Source organism: Solea solea, chromosome 8 (genome assembly GCF_958295425.1).
Source record: "Solea solea chromosome 8, fSolSol10.1, whole genome shotgun sequence".
Taxonomy (NCBI): Eukaryota; Metazoa; Chordata; class Actinopteri; order Pleuronectiformes; family Soleidae; genus Solea; species Solea solea.
This window is the reverse complement of record NC_081141.1, coordinates 24,116,763-24,135,259: the sequence shown is the minus strand read 5'-3', so window position 1 is coordinate 24,135,259 and position 18,497 is coordinate 24,116,763. Positions and strand designations below refer to the sequence as shown.

Below are 18,497 nucleotides of genomic sequence, written 5' to 3'. Positions count from 1 at the left end.
GGATAACCTGTGACTGAAAGTGTCATGTTTCTCTTAAAATAGCGGATTTAACCTGAGAAACGTGGACTGTGTCAACTATTCAATCAGTGATGACAATATGACGCCAAATGAACATTGAATGAGTGTGTGTGACATTGTATTCTAGGTCAGATAAATGATGGTATCATTCATATCATCATTATATTAAGTTTGAAATTGTAGTATGTGACAACCCTGGTGGAGCTAAAGAGGATATTATGCTGTAAAATCACTCACAGAGGTAAACACGTAAGGTCTATGGTCATTGACAATTCAGAGGAATCACTTAAGGTGGTTCACAGTTCACTCTTAACCCTTAAACGGGCCACTGAGAACGGTCACATGATCAAGTTTTTGTCCTCTGTCCTAGACTTGGAGATGTTCCCATTGAAGCACCTCTTATCCTTGTTTGCCTGAAAGCTGCGGCTGAACTCGTCTCCTCAGCTGCTACCGTTTCCGAGGTCAAGAATAAACTTTGTGCTGAAGGAAGTCTTTGAAAATGAAGGACCCGCAGGTGAGTGTGCTCTGTTAATTACCATTCTGGTATAAAGTAGGAAGTCTGTCTGCAGTGCAGCAAGGATAAAGTTCTATTACTTCTATTCACAACTTTATATCGTGAAATTATGGTACATATAGTGATGGTGTACAGATTTTTTTTCCCATAGACCATGGTACGCAAGCTTCCTCTGGTGGTACCTGGAGGAAAATCAGAAATACTGTTCTACTGTATATACCAGGGTATGTGATGGGAGTGGAGCTGAAAAACATTGACCAGTATTGACAGTATTTCCTCCAAGGAAACCTAACCCAAACCCACATAGCACAGTTTGGGAGAGAAGGGCTTTGTTTATATGAGAGAAAATACTTTTTTCAGACATCTGTGAGGTCAGAATGGTCCACGATAAAGTACCTGATCTGCGGATGTCTCTTGTACGATGGCCGGGCCCTGGCATATCTCTGCACCAGCAGCTGTAAAGTCTCCGACAGCACCTGGCCAAGGACCTCCGAGGCCACATCAGCTGGAAGGACTGACCACAGGTCGCTGCGAAGCCCACACAGGAAATAGAACCACATCTGCACCGAGAAGGAGCAGCGCTCGCCCTGTGGGAGAAAGTGGTTCGGAAAGAGAGAGGGAGAGAGTAACAGATGAAGACATATTGTGATATGGACTGTGACGTTAAAGAAGAAAAGGAATCAGAGAAGAGAAGATAAAAAGAGAGTGAGAGAGAAAACATGAAGGGGAAAAGAAAGCGAGAGACAGAGACAGTTCTGTCAACGCCAGGATGTCTCGGTGGTCACGCCACCTGCACTCTGCACCTGGGCTTCTTCCCCCACCGGGACTTTAGACAGCTTTAAAGTCCTGAACTGGAGAACACATCACAACTGGCACACACTTACACACACATGCAGAGAGTGAATGGAAAAGAAGATTTTTTTTGAATAAAGTGAGGTAAGACAAGTAGAGACTGAGAAGAAATACAGAGAGACAGACGGGGGGGAAAAGAAGGAGGACAGATGGAGAGAGGGAGATTATTATCCTGGCATCCTGCAGCTTTATCAGGAAAGGTTTCCTTTATTGAACTTCACCTCCTCTGCTTCTAAAATCCACATTTATCCTCCAATAATAAACTGCTCAGGAGAATGATATGCGTGTGTGGAAGGAAGGAGGTTACTGACACTTCCAAAAACTTCAGTCCCCTCTCATTTTACTCCCCACTTTACCTTTGTCTATGTCATATTTTTGTTTTCTCCTCCCTCTCCCTCTCCCTCTCCCTCGCTCTCTCCTCCCTGGAGAGAGTCATTTAGGGATTGCCCGTTGATGGGGAGCGTGACCGAGAGTTATGTCCGGGATTAGCCGGCCATCCTCTGCCTGCGGACTCAGCGGAGCAGATGCAGACGTTGGATGGAAACCAACAAGACCAGCTGCAACTACACGTGCAGCTGCTATCGGTTTTATTATTCATTCATGTTAAACTTTATCAACTTTATCAAAGTACAGATTGGGCCAAACGGTCTTTATTAAGAGCGGTGACTATGTCTATCATTATAATCCTCCACGTATTGTTTGTTTGTGTTTGTGAAAATGAACAAGTGTGTGGTTAACTGAAAAGCTCCAGTGTGGAACCTCTATCGCCCCCTGTGGACAGTACAGTCTACCTACTCTAACACATACACAGTGTGTTATGTAATGTGATGTATATCTGTCTTCTAATGCCATGGTTCCCAACCTGGGGGCACCAGAGATCACATGGGGGGCACATTGTCTGCTCTGAGGTTATATGAATATTACATTTTTAAAAGTCCCAATCACACACTCTATTGGATAATCAGAACTCAGTAACACCCAAATTAAAACCCATATTTTGGTCCACTTTTTAAATTGATTAAGCTATTTATTACCAATGCCTCTGTGACCTCTGACCTTTACTGTGTCAGGTTAGTTAGCGGCTATAACGTAACAAAAAATATCATGTCGAGAAACCGGGAAACTTTAAAGTACCAAAGACTCACTGGTATCAAATAAGAAAGGCCAAAGGCCTTGGTTTTGATTTTATGGATGTTTTTATCCATATACACCGTGACAATAGGAACCAAAACATACAACTGCTGTGTATCTTTGCATATAAACATTTGTAATTATTTACTTTATTCTTTTGGTGTGTGTGCGTGGACAGGGGTTCGGGTTCTGCAGCCTGGTTTATCTTGGACACAAGCAAGGGGCGCTTCAAAGGAACTTGGAGCTGCATGGTGAAGGAAACAGCAGCAGCTGCACATGGAGGCCCATAGTCAGGCCACTGGTAAGAACTGCTCGATTTGAAAATCGTGATTACTAAAGGGTGTGAGTGAACATGCAGGTTTATTTTTAGCAGCAGAATCCACTTCTGAAACGTTTGGTCAGTGTTTCCTGGTGTTTTCAGTGCAACTGTGTGAAAAAACAGTGCTATACTGAGAGAGAGGTTGACACAGATAGAGTCGTGTGGAGCATCTTGTGAACTTGAATGTAGACATTCAGTTATATTTAGACATTATTTATTATATTTAGACATTATTTATTATATTTAGACATACGGCTTTAATATACATACATAGCACTTCAAGTCTTAATGACCACTCAAAGTTGCTTTATACTACTTCTGCTATTCACCCATTCATGCACATTCACTCACACATTCATACTGTGAATTTATGTCATCTGTGTTTTTTTATCATACATCTTTCATACCCATTCACACAACGTTGTCAAGTGCAACGTGGGGTTAAGTGTCTTGCCCAAGGACATATCGGCGTGTGGACTAGCGGGGGCTGGGATTCTAACCCACAACCGTGTCTGCCACTGAGCTATGGTCGCTTTGTAGTCTGTATTTGTATTTTCCTGGGTACATTTCCCTCAGATTAAGGTCAAATGGGTGCGATACATTCATAAATGAACTCATTTAAATGAATAGTTAGAAGTAGAGTGTACATATGTATCTTTCATTTACAGTGGATGTTTTTCTTTTTTTTAAATCTACACTCGTAATAAGGATACAAATATCGAAATAGAAAACTTTATCAAACCAGCCAAGTCAGCTCAGGAGAAACAATTGAGAATGATGACCGGGCTTCCATTCTCTATAATCTGAAGTCAAAAAACGTGACAAGGAAGTTGGCCATGGTCATGATCTCATACGTTGTTATTATAGCATATTAAATACGTCGGTGCCAGCAGCTATTTATGTGTCGATATCGATGTAAAATAAGGAGAAAAGAGAGAACATTTCAAGCTGGAGAAGGGTCTCTCTGGAGCAGCACTGAGCCAAGACACAGGGCTGGGGATCCAGAAGATGGAAACCCGATACACACAACTACAGACATCAAAAATGAAGACACACATACACACACACACACACACACACACACATACGTGCACATAAGAAAAAATGAAGCGCACATCCTGAGATGCTGCTGCTGCTGCTGCTGCTGCTGCTGCTGCACACCCACACATGCATTCATCTATACAGATGCACAGGCATGCTTGAACAAAAGCGCACACCTGCACACAGCGGGTCTGTCTGACACCAGTGACCCAGGGAAGGAGGGAGGAACAAAGGGATGAAAAAAAAGGCACAAGCAGGGGTAAAGTAAGAAAGAGAGGGGAGGTTTAGATTGGTTTAAGGGCATGAAGGTAAGGAAAGTTCCAGGGGCCCTATGCTGTTTCCAGACGGTCCCAGTGTAGACTGCAGACTTCAGACAGCTGAATCCCTGGAGCCCCCGGGGCAGCATGGAAGCCACAGATGTTCTCAGGGAGCTCAGAGTATAGAAGGCTCCGTTAGACAAGGGAGCGTAGGAGGTAAAGGTGTATTGTGGGAATGAAAAGAAGAAGCCAGAAGACTCCAGAGTATAATTCCTTGAGTGCCTCGAATTATACAGAACAAGCCTGGCATTAAAAATGTTTCACTTTTTTTCTCTTTTTTTTTTTTACAATGAAACTAATGAAGTAAACGCCAAACTACACAGGGACTGTTTTACAAGTTATTGGCTTCACTGATTTGCTTTCAACGCCAGGCACTCTTAAAGGGAAAGTTCAACTTTTTGAAGCATCACTCTCCTGCACCAAAGTCCACAGAGAAAATGAGTCATTTTTCCTCATGAGTTATCAACCCCGATCCTGGCTCCATCAGTAACTACAGATTAATATTGGAGAATTAGCGTCTTTGGCCTGTTTTTGGACATTAAGACAAAGAGACTCAAACAAATGTCATTTGAAATGTTTTATACTGTTCAAATTTCAAATTGAACACGCAAAATCTGGTGTCTGTGTACAACTATGGTGTTTATTCTCAATAAAACCTCTTGCTTTTCTTCATATTAAACTGTTAATACACTATTTGAATTGTAAATAACCAGATATTAAAAGTTATTCTGGAAAAATGGGCAAAATCACTTACTCACAGGACATTTTCTGGCCCTTTTATGATTAAATTAAGCCAAAAAACACACACTTACCAAATGAGGCAACAGTGGAGAAGCGAGTGTCCTTGCATGATAAAAATTTTGCTTTTTTTCTCTATGGACTTTGGTGTGCATGGGGGAGTAAGGGAATTTTACAAACTCCACGTTCCAGCTGTAAAAAAAAAAAAAAGGCTGTCTAATGGTGAGAATCATAACAATAAGCAGGCATAGATTTTAATTAGGTGATCCTTTTTGTGAAAATCTGATTTTCTGTACTGTCCCTGATGACTGCCATGTTATCAGCGTGAGCCAGTTTCAGTTTCCCAGTGGATGCATGGAAATGCCGGCGCACTTGGCGAAATAAGTGTTGATAACGTGTCAACACATAAAAAAAATAAAAAACACTGCACTATCTCTTTAAGAGGTGTATTTTAATCTTTTACAGTTGTTTTTGTCCATTTATATTTCACGTTTGCTTCGATAAAGGGGGAAATGTTACCTCATAAAAGGGTTTAGGATCAGCCCAGTGGTGACTCTCTGCATCCTGAAGTATGCACGCGGAGCAGACCTGGATGCAATAGCGGATCAGCTGATCTCTAAAGGCGTCCACCATCTCTTGGTACTTCTGTATTGGCAGCAGAGTCAAGGGTCTAGAAATTAAAAAAAGGAAAAAAAAAAAACACAGAGCAGAATGAATACAGATTCAGACTAAACCTGTGAAAACAAACATGAGGTGAACCGATTCAATAAAAGAGCATGTGATTTATTCCGAACGCTCAGTGTGACATTTTGTATCCTTTAAATCTGCCCGGGGCCTTGATACTTTCCAGAGAGAGGCAAGAGTTTAACAGGAGTGCAGGACACTTAAAAAACAGGAGGCCTGAATGATGGGATAGAGAGAGAGAGAGAAAGAGTGAGAGAGGGAGAGAGAGAGAGGGAGAGAGAGAGAGTGCTTTATGACCAGAGGGGGCACAGTGCAAGAGGTGGGACACCGGGAGCACAGAGGGCAGCGCAGATGCCTTTAGAGGGGATTTGTGGAGAGCAGAGGTTAAGGGAGAATTACAGGACGTAAAAAGTCGCCATATGTAGACATAATATGGCTGCCATTACCACCTGTCAATCATTTCCACTCCTTTTTTTTTTTTTTTACTTTATAGACCCTCCCTCATAATATCAAATTTAAATAGTAACAGTAACAGAGATTTATCTCTGTATAACACACACACACACACACACACACACACACAGTTTTGGTTTGTCTTTGACTGACTGTTCTTAAAAAAAAACACCAGTTTTTAAATGACAAAACTTAAGCAATGAACATAATCAACACAACAGCAAAACAAAGATGGCTTTTAAAGAAATCCGCCATTTTTCCTCTGCCATAGAACGCTGGACAGATAAAAAGAAGTTATAATACACATTAAATCTGCTTGAATTCTACATATTGTACATATTATACACTGCAAGGCCAAAGAAAAGCACATACTTTAATATTTTTGCTTCATGCTAACCTTACAAGCATGTGGGGGCAGATGATCAGGTCAAAGTTCAGCAACAATAATGTGCCCCAAAAAGAAATGAGATCAGCTGCCGACTGATATATAATAAATGACTAGGTTTTTTTCCCGGAATATTCCAAGATGACAACGCCAGGATTCTTCAGGCTCACATTATAAAAGAGTGGTTGAGGGAGACTTAATTTCGCACATGGACTGGCCGCCTCAGAGTCCAGACCTTAAACCCATTGAGATCGGTTTTGGGATGTGCTGGAGAAGAAAGACTAAACTGCAGTATGTGCTCCAACTTCATCATAAACACAAGGTCTGAGTGAAGATTGATGCGAAAAGCGGTCCAACTCAAATTCAATTGTGATCCTTTTATTTTCTTTTCCTTTGGCCAGGTATTGTACTGTATGTACACATTCAATGCAGCCAATATGCAACTGCAAATAACAACCCGGCTAGAAATAAGCCAAATAGTATCTAATTGGTTTAAATGGCCTCGTTTTAAGGAGCAGAATGTGCCAATAAGGAAATGAAAATGTGCTTGGCTAGAATTCTTAAAACTAGCCTACAATTCTAGTCAGTTTAAGACTGTAATGAGCCTTAAAACAAGAAAAAAACAGGCCAAAAATGAGAAATGATGTCATGTAAGAAATGTATGAAAGAGAATTAGGGTAAAAAAACAAAAAAACAGCATGAATTCTGAGATTTAAAAAAAAAAAAGTCAGAATTCTGAGATTAAAGTCATCAGAATGCTGACTTTTCTTTAAAACAACCTCAGAATTCTTACTTTAAAAAAAGAAAAGTCAGAATTCTGACTTCTAATCTCAGAATGCAGATTTGTTTTCCCTCAGGATTCTGACTTTAATTCCAGAATTCTGTTTTTTTTTTCTCCCAAAATTCATGCCATTTTATTTGTTTTTTTCTTTCTTGTGTGGCCCTAATACTCTTCCGTAGAAATGCTTATTGATTAAGATGACTCAAAGAATTTATACCTATCCATGATTGTGAATTTTAAGTCTGCTATTTTTTACACATAATGTAAGCTGTAATACTTGATTGAAACAATGTTTTTCTTAAAGTAAGATTAAAAATGAGCACAATGTCCCAGAAACCTGGTTTATTGTACATTCTTAAAAATCACTTTTTGCAGTGTGCCATTCCTCCCCCTCCTCCTTACACTTTAGCGGCTGTAGCAGTGGAGTCTTTCAGCCTGGCATGGTAGTGTTCCAGTCTTTGGAGAACATAAATGCAGGTGGCGAGCAGAGCGGGCAGGTTCTTCACAGGCGCACAGGACGGCACTGCCAGGGCCCTCTCCTGCAAACGGCCCAACATGGCAAACGCTGCCCTGCCACAAGCCTCCAAAAAGCTCGACCGCACCTCCAGGAGAAAGCTCTCCCCGCAGGCCGCTGCCAGGGGAAGCAAGGCTTCCAACTCGGACACGATTGTTCCACAGAACTAGAGGGGTGAGATAAGACGAGGACAAGATGATCTTAAAAAATGGACAAACACTGTTACTGCTCAACACGTTTATTTAGTCTAACTTTATAACATCACACAGAAATGTTCCAGCACATACATGTAAAAAAGAGGTGGGAAGTCAGAAAGAAGAAGAAGAAAGGGTCAGGGAAAGGTGAGAGAAAGAGAGAGAGACGGAGAGAAAGAGAGAGCTGTTTCAGCAAAGTGAAAGACCTACAGCTTATTCTATAAACTGCTGGAGCATCAGCGAGGACTTATCGCTTTTATCCACATTTGTCCTGAAGAGAGGCCTGTAGGGACAGAGCTGGCTGCACCTTTCTCTCTCCGGGGAGCGGGAAACTGGCTGATCAAAGCGCTTTCACTAAGTTGAGTGTGCAAGTTTGCTTGAGACGCACCGGCATTTATTTAACGGTGACGTCTCAATCTTTTAATTAATGCGGTTAATCAGCGCGGCTGAAGCCCTTACGAGGAAGAAATCGTCAAAAATCACACAAGACCGGGGCCGAATGGTTTGGGTTAAGTTGCTAATTGCAATTTTTTTTTGTAGATTTAGAAAAAGACATATGTTAAGAGAAATGTGGATGAGGATATGCGTAATGTGGAATTGGTAGATAATACAGTATTGACTCGTATATAAATAAATGATATTTTGTGGTTTCTTTTCTCCGCATAACAAAGAAATCATTAAAACTGAATCATTTTGATTTGTGGACAAAAGGAGACATTTGAGACCATCATCATTTCCAGGTTTGATCAACATTTTCTGACATTTTTATGAGCCAAACTTCAGATGAATCCAATATGAAAAAAATTGTTAGTCAAATGCAATATTCATATTGCATTTGGTTGTAAATAACACTTATGAGCAGGTGAAAAAGAAGTGGGAACTAATAAGTGAAAGGCCTCTCCTTTTCAAACATATATTCTGTGTTTCCTTCGACTCCTTTTGTCTCATTTTCTTGTTTTCATGATGTGACAACAATGTTTTTGTTTCACATTCTGAAAATAAAGACTCCATTCATTCGTCATATTGCGACATAAAAGATATATAAATGACATGAAGGACCATTAAAACGGGGCTGAACTCTCTGGCAAAAGAAAACCAAAGAAAACGTGACCGTGACGGAAACAAAACGTTTCAAATCAGTCAATATCTATAATTATCGAGAGAGAAAGTCAAACTGTTCAAGATTGAGTTTCGCTCCTGAGTGAAGTTAGAAGAAACCATGTGAACTGTGGTTTCAACACCGATCATCATTTCACAAACCTGCAGCAGCATAAACATTAAATCGATCTATATATATTTAACCTTTGATAAATTGATTGAAGAAAATTCTCTATTATAAGGATGAGAAGTCGAGAATTGTTAAGATATGAAACAGATCAATAAAAGCAATGAAATTGCATTGTTTAAAACCGTTTTGATTTAAATGTGTTCAGCCTCACACTCGACGAAACGCGCACACACACACACACACACACCACGGCTCCCTCTACCTCATGTGCTTCTTATTGCCATCACATCGAGCTCAGTGAAAGATGATCAGGCGAGTGCCAAGGAGTCACACATGTGTACGACTTCAAATCCAAATTTATACAGCCATACATAAGAGTTATGTGTCGGCCGGCTCCTTAAAGAAATCTCTTTAAATCTCTTTGAAACAAAGCATATTTTCCATATTCCACCGCTGTGCTGCGAGCCAAGTCTCAATGAGGAGGAGGAGGAGGAGGAGGAGGAGGAGGAGGAGGGGGAAAAAACACACACACACACACACACGTGCACCACTGTAACTCTGAAACATCAATGCCAGTTTGATCAATCAATCAATCACAGCGTGTATTCCTTGTGTCTAAAGTCCTGCGCGCTATTACTTGAGTTAATGTACAGCGGAGTGGAAAAAAAAAGTTTCGACGTTCTGTCAGATCCAGGCTTGAGCATGAGTACACGATTGACAATTTCACAATCTCTTTACACTATTTTCTCCGGTAAAAAGCTTCCAGTGCGCTTTAAAGGCCTGAGAACAACGGCCGTCTGGACAATGAAGTCAATATCTGACTGTACGTAGTCATTAGAAGCTTAGTTTAGAGGTGAGAGGAGGAAGAGGCAGACAGCACTCAGCATTACCTGGATAATCCAGAGTAAACAGGTTTGTGCAGCGATCCTTCCAAGGACTCGCATTGACTTCCATTCGTTTGGACAGTTATCCTTAACCATAACCACTTCATGTCTAACCCTATCATTAAACTAACCAACAAGTCACATCTTGGCTCTGAACTTAACCAGTGGCTCAGAAATGAGGTTCTGCCAGGTTTTGGTCTCCCCGAGGACTATACTGGTCCTGACAAGGTCAATATTTATGAAAAAAGTGGTAATAAACATGTACTCTCTCACACACACACACACGCACACACACACACACACATTGTTTTTTATATCTTAGTGAGGACACATAATAAACTTATTATAATAATAATGTACCCCCTAGCCCCTTACCCTAACCTTAAGCATCACAACTAAATGTCTAACTCTGACACTTACTGTTAACCCAATTCTAACCCTAACCCTAAAAACCAGGCTCTTTAAAATTGTGGGGTCCAGACAAAAAGGTCCCCACAAGGTCAAAATGTCCCCACAGAGAGGGTTGTACGTTTATGGACCTCACAAAGATATAAATACAGACACATTCAAAGTGAGGACCCTCATAGACACAATGCATTCCCTATAGCCCCGAACCTTAACCTAAACCTAAGCCCAATTCAAACCCCAAAATCAGGTCTTAACCCCCCAAAAGCCCTTCAAAGATGTGAGGACCAGCCAAAATGTCCCCACTTACCCAAAATGTCCTCACTCCGTGTGGTTTATACAATTTTTGGTCCTCACAAAACTACAACTACAAGAACACACACAGACAAATTTCCGTTTATATCAAAGTGAGGACACATCAGAGACATAATAACACTCCCTAGACCCGTATCCTAACATCAACCATCACAACTAAGTGCCTAACCCTAAAACCAGCTCTGAACCCTGAACACACACACACACACACACACTCACACGCACACACATCCATGATAAAGTCAGCCAGAAACCCTAACTAGCAAAGATCAAAGCCTGCAAACCCACCAGGACTATTGCAGCAAGGTGAAAGAGATTTTTATGAAGTTGTGTGTTTTTTTGTTTTTTTTAAAGTGTTAGAGCAGACCTGTTTGTGTGTGTGTGTGTGTGTGTGTGTGTGTGTGTGTGTGCTGAATTTGGAGTAGACAGACAAGTGCAGAGCCGAACGCACAGGTGAGAGCGTCAGTGGAGTGTGAATACAGAAGAGGCTCTTCTGTTGCTGTAATAGTGCGCTAGCATCAAGGTTAGAGGGGGCCCACCCCAAACAAGTAGAGTTCAATTCCAGGTTCTGACAGGAGGGCGAGTTCCAGCTGCTCAGCGCCGGCTATTTGGCATTCGGCACACATCTGACTGCCAGTTTAAAAAAAAAGGACACTATCTAAAGCGCTCTGATGGATGAACAGTATCACCGCAGCCTACATATGTATAGTAACCCAGACAGTGAAGTGGGGCCCCCATATGAATATAAATGTGTGAAATATTGATCCATCATAATGCCTGTAAATCGGCCATATTTCAAGCTTACATCTTGTATAGTAATTTGCTCTCTGCGCAAACACTAGTGTCGAGAGAAAAAAGGACAGGACAGGGGAAGTGAACGGGGGGGGGGGGGGGGGCGGGGTAAATATATACATGCATCTAACTGTCTTGTCTTGGACGTCTGTCTGGCTCGGTGTTATTGAATGCAAATGAATGCATGTATAACCTTTGAGCTGAAAGGCCCTCATCTTTAAAGCACTGACCTACACGTAAATATGTTGTACAGGTCCTGAGCACAGACAAATTCTGACACTCGTTAGCAATGAAAGCCACAACTACTGTCAGCGTAAAGGGCTGGCGAGGAGGAGGAGGAGGAGGGAGGAGGAGGAGGGAGGTGAGACAGTACTGATAAGCGACTGCACAGTGTAGAGGAGAGTGGGGGAGCAGGGGAGATGGAGAGATGTGGGTTATAAAAAGTTTTCCCGGAGAAGTTCCTCGGTTGAAATTAGCGAGGGAAGAGAAGAGAACGGTAGAGTGTCAAACACTGGAGATCCTTCCTAGATTTAGACACTAAGCCTCGTCTCACACCCGACGCTGGAATTCCTCCTGAGAAAAAACACATCTGTGGTGTCTACTTCACCTCTCGCTGCCATTTCCCAGGCCCTCTCCCTCTCGCACGAGCCCTTTTTTATCCCGCTCTCCACCCTCGCTTCTCTGCCTTTGTGATCCGTCCTCTGTATGCATCTGTACCGTGTGTATACTCTCTCTCCCCATTCAGCACCCTTCACTGCACACACCATCTCATAATATCACCCTCACTGATTCTTGGTTTTGCTCCTGTCTCTCCTTTGTCCCCCGAGTCCTCCCTTTTAAGTAATACTGATGGCCCTACCCAAGGCCCTTTCTGATCCAGAGTGTCCACTGTGTCAGGACCAAATCATTTGGGCTTTCTATTATGAAGGGTGCTTTCCTCTAAGGCGAAAAAAGAAAAAAACCCTCATCAGTCTACCCCGGGGCCTGGGTGGTGTGTGTGTGTGTGTGTGTGTGTGTGTGGACCTGCATTGTTCAGCCAGGTGGATGAAGAAGGATGAATAGAAAAGAGACACAACAGGCTCGTGCACGACGGGGTATTTTAGAACAGATAGTTTTCTAAAATCTTTGAAGGATTGAATTGCATCATCAATAATCCCTGCAACCAATGAATGCACTGTATAAGCAGATCACCCGAGAAAATGATCTCACATCTGTCTGACTAATTCTGCTAGATGCCATGTTATTCAGTACAGAATAAAATCCTGACGTTTGTTTTTTGTGTGTTTTGTGGGTGTGTGAGACACTGACACACAGCTGCCATACGTTTACATGAAAAACAGGGAACGGTGAGATCTAACTATGTTAGTCCGACTAAGACCAGCTCGATTTGACTCTTAGTCCAACTAAAATTGGACTTTTAACAGGCATGTAAACGCACTGTGACTGTGTGCCACCTTTGTTGGCCAGAGACATCACCAAAAAGTGACCTAAAATAATCTATACCCGATTTATTTTTGAATATCTTGAATATCTCTCACTCTCCCGCACCAAGATCAACATTTTTAGCCTGTGGGGATATATGAGATTGTAGTATAGGGCCTCATTTGGTGAGTTTGTGTCACTAAGGTAAAGCCACAAAATAACACATCCAAACTATAAACAACAGTGGATCCATAACTCCTGTGTGCCATAATATAAAGACTAAAATCTGACAGCCATGTTTTCAGTAAGGGTGAGTGTCCCTCATGTCTCAGGCTGGATTTACTCAGGACAGCACATACAGTGATGTGAGGGTGGATTATATGTGAGGGCCTCATCCAGTCACACTTAAAATAAACCTTTCAGACCAAAGTACCTTGGCTATCATTTTGGGAGTGTCCCTCTCCGAGTACATGTGGAAGGAGTCCTCTCTGAGACTGGTCGGGGTGGTGGTGGTGGTGGTGGTGGTGGTGTGTCCGCTTGTGCTACACAGGGTGACAGAGGTGTGTCCTGCAGAGTGAAGGGCCTCTTCATGCTGTAGACTCTTGGCACAAACATCATCCAGCAGCACTTTAACACAGTGCTCCATGTGAGGGACCAGACCCTTAAACGCTGACCTCCAGCTGAACTCCAGAACCTGGGCCTGGAAAAACAAATGAACAGCCAATTACAGCCTAACGTTTCAACTGTAACAAATGCTCTGGCCTCTTTGTAAGTATATAAAAAGTATGTAAGTATGTTGAATAATATCATGACTTTCTCACCTCTGGTGTTTCTGTCGTGGTTTTCTTGCCATCTGTTATCACGTCTTCATCCTCTCTACTCTTCTTCGAAATCCCTGAGAGACAAATATACATAATGTATGTCCGCCGAGTGTGTAAAATACATCTTAATCAGTAACTCTGCCAGGTCAAGCTCTCAATTCATGTTGGTGAAATTTCACTGGAGACTCGTAATTATACAGTAGACATTCCAATTTAAAAAGAGAAAGCCTTTGTGGTGGGCGTTCCCCCTTGCATCTTTGCAATCTATGCATTATTTAGCATGACTATTTCCATTTCACACAAAACTCACTGTATGATGTTGTGCGTTAAAAGGCCTGAATAAATGCCAAGTTTAGAAACATGAAAGCAAATGTATGTAAGTCAGATATGGGTCAGATTGCTCCCACTCTCCCCCCCCCCACCCCACAAGCTGAAAGACGATGCGGTGACCACAGTATATCTGCACACGGAGCAGAAATAGGCAGAAAATGCTAATGTCGGTGGCTTTTATAAGTCTAAATTTGGGAGTTAGTTTTGATTTGAACCCCGATTGCATCCACTATATATGGAGTAATTCCATGAGGGAAGATTGTGTGTATGCGTGGGGGCGTGGAAGGAAGGGGGGTGGGGGGGGGTGATGTGAAGACAGGCGTACAGGATGTTGGGCTGGGTTGCAATTAAAAAGCGTGAACATCAAGGCCGCAGTTTCCTAATCAGAAGGCGAGGAGTAAGACCCCAGGCGAGGCAATTTACCCGAACAAGACTGCATGGAATGGAAGAAGGAGGAAGCAGAAAACGCATCACTTTTTGACCTTTAAGCCCATCTGATGAATTTCTGGTAATTAAGCTGTTTGATTGCCTGGAATTAATGATTTGGATAACTGCCCTTTAAAGGCTGTTTACCTCTCTGTAAATTGAGCCTTTCTGCAAGTCTTGTTTTTGTAAATGTAACCTTTATGGAAATTACTCCATGCACCGAAAGCTTTCATTTAACATCTATGCAACAGCAGTTCAAAGTAGACAGAGGGAAAAGGATACGAGAACACTTCTGAAACACCGAAGATGACGGCCCAACTCTAATGACACGTTTCTTCAGACACGACGCGGTTGTCTTGTGGAACAAGGAACAATGTGTGTGTTAGGGTTTGTTTGTGTGACTGTTGTCAGATTTGTATTAATTTATGTAACTTCATGTGTCAGCCTGCCACTGAAAACTATCATTTTCTGCAAATTCTGCCCATTACTCAACGGTCTCAATCAGCCAGTACTTGTCCATGCACAGTTAAGTCACGCTACGGCTGAAGATCAAGATGTCCAAAATTCCAAAGCCTCCTACCATTAATTAATTTAAGAATATCACATTTCTTTGAGCTGACACGGCATAAAAACTGTCTCCTCATCAATTTACCAGCCTGAATTTCACCATTCTCTGTTGCTGATTTCCCGGCTTCCTCTATTGTTTCCGCAGAAGATGGAGATGGACGGAGCCTTTCATCCGTAAAACGGACAAAAATGAAGTATAAATGAGCCTTTAGTCCGACTCTGGTCCGACTGAAGGTGTATATGCAGCCGTCGATTCCCAAAAGCATTATCTCCATGTTAGTCACACGAACATGTTTACATGTCTTTAAAAAATCGGATTATTTCACGATTAAAATATGGAAACCCACTTTTTTGAAGATGGTAAACAGTCGCGACCCAGTTCACAATATAAATGTTGGCAACAGCAAATCTGTGCAAACTTCATAGAGAACTTTTCTGACTATTTAACTGCCCTTTCTGTAACAGCGAATATCATTCTAGATATGTCAACCAGACAGTTCCAGGAGATATATGTTCGACAAATGAATCCAATATTCGTTTTAACCGTGTGTTATCAAAAACATACTATATGTGCATAAATCTGAGGTAAAAAGGTTGGGGAAAAATGTGCAATTGTATTTGGCAACCCTTGAAAAAAATCTGCTTCACATCTGTGGGTCCTGACCCAGTCCCTGGGAATGACTGGTTTCGAAAATTGTGTTTTAAAATCTGCACTGAATGCAGTTTTACAGTTTTTGGCCAACGTATGGAGTTTTAAGAATATAAGTCAGCCTTTAAATCTTCATTTTTTAAATTGTAATACAGAAAATGCACCTCAGATCACCAAGAACTTCTGAGAAACAACGTATGACCTCAGCATTCCCAGAAACTACACCCTTTATTGCATCTCTAATGTGTATACACATACACATGGTAAGTCGTACCTTTTACACAGGGGGTGTCTCCTGCACAGTCAGTGAAGGTCATGTTTCTGACCAGCTCCTTAACATCGCTCTCAAACCCCAACAGAGTGCCGGCCAGCTGGGTTAGCGCCCTCAACTGGTGGGAGGTCAGACTAAAGCTCCTGTTTTTCATGGGAAGCTCCAGCGGTGCTGTGAAGACACAAACAAACAAAATACTCTGAATATAACGGCATATATAAAAAGAAAGAACTGTGCATACGCTTGTGACTATGTGACTGACAGTGAAACGGAGGCACGAGCGCTGCACTACAGTTCAGCAAAGCAACAGTCAGTTTCATGAAAACAGGTTTTCAACCCAACCTCCTAACTTACATTACATGCCCCCCCATCAGAGAACAGCCCCATCCGGCAGTCTTACCCTGCATGACACCTTGTATAAATATCGACCCATTCATGTTTTCCCAATACACAGCATAAACAAAGAGACAGTGGGAAAAAAAAAGAAAAAATAATATGCAAAACTTTATTCCCTGAGAAGTCACACATGCACATCCTCCTCTCCCAGCACAAAACTTTTTCTCCCCCTAACCCGTCGATGACCCCCTCGGCAAATATGGATTTCCCATTTTGGAGGCTGCCAAAGCCATCACCCAGGGGATGTTCCGCATTAAGCCAGAGAATGGGCGGCTGGGAGATGCGTTGCCATACTTCCAGACACATGCACAAATACTTTTGTGTGTCCGCCTAAATGAGCTCCTTCACTGCGAAAGCATTTGGGAATGGATGAACTCAGCATTAGCCTTGACTCTGAAAGCACGGAGATGATTGAGCGTCGTTGAGGAGGAAAGAAAGACGAGTGGGGCCCTTCTTCAATAATTGTAACATCATCGCCTCTGGATCCTAATGTAATTTTGCCATATTGTTGAACAAAATCCGACAATATGACAACACGCTGTCCCCAAGGATGCCTGGTTTAATCATGCATGAGGCTCAACTCAGAATGTATGTGTGTGTGTGTGTGTGTTGTGTGTATCCTATTTTTTGTGTGATTATGAGTGTGAGTGGATGAGTTTCTGTGTTTGTGTTTATGTGCATGTAATACAGGTCATTATAAGTGACTTGATTTTCACACACATTTGCATGTGTCAGTCTTGTGGGATAATTGCCACACTGCAACCACACGCCGTGGCCACCACGGAATAATATTCTGACCCTAAGTTTACTTGTATTTGCAATTCAGTTGTGTATACATGCATTTATGTGCAAGTACGTATGAAATCACATGTGAATAGTTGTGTAATTATTTCACATGTGCGCGCATATGTGTGTGTGTGTGTGTTTGTGTAATTAAGCTGCAAGGGTCCACACAGCTAGACAGCTCCTCTGTAATGGGGTCCAGGGGGAGTCTGTGCTAGTCTTCCTCATACCGCATGTTTAAATGCGCAACCTGGCTGACACTCAACATGCCAGCCTCTCTCTCTCCAGCTTCCACATTCATTCACGCACGAACCCACTACTGATCATGTCAAATTCTGAAGTCATGGGCAAACCATGCCTCAATGCAGGGGGCAAACTAAAGCTGTCAACAACTCAACAGTAAACATTTCAAAACCAGATGAGACACATTCATTGGGGAAAGGGTGGGTCAGGGGTGGAGACACTCAGGGTTCCATCCCCAGCTCCGCGGGCCTACATGCCAATGTGTCCTTGGGCAAGACAACGGTGGCTCGGTTTGGTACGTCATCTTTTGGTGTTTCCATTAGAAATAGTACCAAAATAAGCAGCACCAACCATTCATTTTTTGGCACCTTTCACTTGGTGGTACCAGAGTAAAATGGCACGGTTCGGTCAGGGTGGAGCTAGACCGGCTGAACCTGTATGACATCATCGCCTGTAACAGTGAGACTGGATCTGACTTCCCACACTGACATCATGTCTGTTTAGTAGTACATTTGATTTTAAACATTAGGAAAAAATAAATGACATGACAATCTGTGTTAATATTGTGGCAGTGGTAACAAAGAAATTGCCATATTGGCGCGTATTAGTGTAAAAAAGTAGTACGCATCCTCAAACCACGTCCAAGCATGGTTTTTGTCATCATGACTTGCGGATGCAGTCAAGGTGGATTGGGAGAGTTCAGACTTAACCCCGGGTGGCTCCTGGTGACTGTGAATGGACATGACAGATGTGTCACAGCTGCTTTGTGAGAACGTGTGAGTGAATGCTTGTAAATGGGTAAACTGCAGTGTGGACATCAAGTCTACAAAAAAAGCACTATATATATATATATATATAAAAAAAACCAGCCCATCTACTATTTATATGAGCAGAGCAGCTATTAACCGCCATTTGATCAGGAGCGTCGTCTCTGCCTGTCGCCTTTCTCCCCGTTTAGTCCCTCAACCTGTGACCCCATAACTGGTTCACTCACACACTAAGTCACACTCTAAGTAGCTGCTGC

General features: G+C 42.2%; 1 protein-coding gene across 2 annotated transcripts in view; it reads right to left on the bottom strand.

Moving 5' to 3' along the window:
- Nucleotides 1-18,497, bottom strand: part of kiaa0825 (KIAA0825 ortholog) — a 141,882-nt gene that overhangs the window by 98,784 nt on the left and 24,601 nt on the right. For both annotated transcript variants that reach the window (XM_058637336.1, XM_058637337.1), the window contains exons 7-12: nt 16,055-16,222; nt 13,809-13,882; nt 13,421-13,687; nt 7,636-7,913; nt 5,450-5,600; nt 929-1,119 (exon numbers count right to left, since the gene is read on the bottom strand). In XM_058637336.1, coding sequence (XP_058493319.1) covers nt 929-1,119; nt 5,450-5,600; nt 7,636-7,913; nt 13,421-13,687; nt 13,809-13,882; nt 16,055-16,222 — 1,129 coding nt within the window. The remainder of the gene's footprint in view (nt 1-928; nt 1,120-5,449; nt 5,601-7,635; nt 7,914-13,420; nt 13,688-13,808; nt 13,883-16,054; nt 16,223-18,497) is intronic.